This window comes from Dendroctonus ponderosae, unplaced genomic scaffold, assembly GCF_020466585.1.
Source record: "Dendroctonus ponderosae isolate FM_Combo_2020 unplaced genomic scaffold, Dpon_F_20191213v2 Dpon_F_20191213_6, whole genome shotgun sequence".
Lineage (NCBI taxonomy): Eukaryota > Metazoa > Arthropoda > Insecta > Coleoptera > Curculionidae > Dendroctonus > Dendroctonus ponderosae.
In genome coordinates this window covers 3342192-3343953 of record NW_026018814.1, presented here as the reverse complement: position 1 = coordinate 3343953, position 1762 = coordinate 3342192, and the positions used below count along the sequence as shown (strand labels likewise).

The 1762-nt window shown below is 43.3% G+C and overlaps 1 protein-coding gene across 1 annotated transcript in view; it reads right to left on the bottom strand.

The window, feature by feature from the left end:
* LOC109536334 (semaphorin-1A) overlaps positions 1–1762 on the bottom strand; it is a gene marked incomplete in the record, with an annotated part of 203269 nt that overhangs the window by 3828 nt on the left and 197679 nt on the right. The window contains 3 exon segments of the mRNA XM_048667827.1: positions 730–955; positions 1065–1275; positions 1359–1636. Coding sequence (XP_048523784.1) covers positions 730–955; positions 1065–1275; positions 1359–1636 — 715 coding nt within the window.

Below are 1762 nucleotides of genomic sequence, written 5' to 3'. Positions count from 1 at the left end.
ATTTTTCTAATTTCATAGATAACAGAAGACTGTATTTTTTCTACATAACCCCCCCTGACTTTAAAGCTGGATCCGCCCCTGGCAACAGGCAAATAAAAGGGAAATTCAAATTAAGATCGACAATCCAAAATGAAACAGTGTCTTGTTGGAAATTGTTACTTAAATTGGAAAGGAGAGCTTTTTGCATATTTATTTCGTTCCATCTGACCTTGTTCGGGCCTCTTTAAGTGTTTCCTTGATTCCCAACTTGTCTAACCGGCGCATCATCATCATATTACTCTTTGTTAGTGTACAAATTAATCAAACGTCTACTGAGATGATTCAAATGGCAGATAAAGTCTTCTAAGTTTCTATATGCTATTTAGCTAAGAAGTCCAGGTGAAATCAGTGAAACTTCTGAAAGAACTTTACAGACAGTTTCTAAGAGGAGGAAGTGAAAGTTTGAGTTTCTATTTAGATAATGGCTAGCTTAGAGAAAGTTACCTGATCATTTTATGGGTATCTATAGCCCCATTGCTGTTAAAGTAAAAAAACCTGATGTAAAATGGGCCAAAATCGACAGTTCTTTTAGTACAAGTTTCTTTTGGTAGTCACACACTTTGATTGGCCTTGCACGAAACTAAGAATTTAGAATTCCTGTCTGGTTCCGATTTTCGGGCAATCGAAGAACTCGCAATCCAAATTCTTACTTTCAGCCTTTGCTTATAAATTTCAAACCAGAACCCCTACCTGGTGCGACCTCAAGGTACCAAAGTTATCGCGTCCTCTGTAGTTGTCGCGGCCGTTGTACCCGCCATCTTGAAACTGGAACAACGTTTCGGCATTGTTTTGGTGCGGGCCCTTCCTCAGGGTGCTCTTGGGCGAGTAGTTTTTGGGAGGAGGCTGCGGCACGAGCACCGGCTCGGCATACGTCACTTCCTCTTGTGGCAGCAGCTTCGGCTCGGCAGTGATTCGGCTAAAATTCATGCTGCACTTTTAAGTGACGTTTTCCTCATCACGTTTTGTGGGGGGAAAAGTCGCAAAGACTCGCGCTTGAACGTGGCCAAATGAAAGCAAAATTATACCTGTTCATGTTCTGCCGCTGCTCAAAGTACTCGTACTCCGTATCGGGGTATGGTAGGTTGTCATCTTCATCTTTATGGCATTTGCGGCCGCATAAGTAACCGGCAATAAATCCCACTACCAGGGCAGAAACCGCGCCTGCTACTACAGCCGTTATGAGCGTTTCCACTGAGTATTGATTGGGAAGAGCGTCCGTTGCTGTTACGGATGGGCCTGAAAGGATTAATTCCAATGGGTTGTGCAAAATGTCTTCTAAATTTGAACTTTTCAAATTGATAATTGATGTTTCGACTGACCGATGTTTTCATAAGGCTTTTCCTGGATGATGTTGATAATCTGGCCGTCCGGTTGATCCTTGTTGGGCATGTGCTCGTTGAATTTCGGCTGGTTGGAGCTGAGTCCCCCCACGTATCCGGCATCTTTACTCTTAAGGGGCGGGCAAGCGATGTGCTCCCCACTCGCCACACTTTGGAAGAAGTAGCTTTCTTCGCCCCATTTTCCTGGTCCCTTGGAGCGGCATTTGCCTTGGACTTTGTCCCAGGCGCAGTACGGATCTTGGAGAGCCACACATTCACTGAAAAACGCACGTTTTTCACAACAATTTACTGTAGATAAGTTCTATATTGTTGAGGCGGATTCATTTTTTACAAACTTCTTTTTGGGTATTTCGCCTCAAAAATTTTTGTCTTTAAAAAAGACA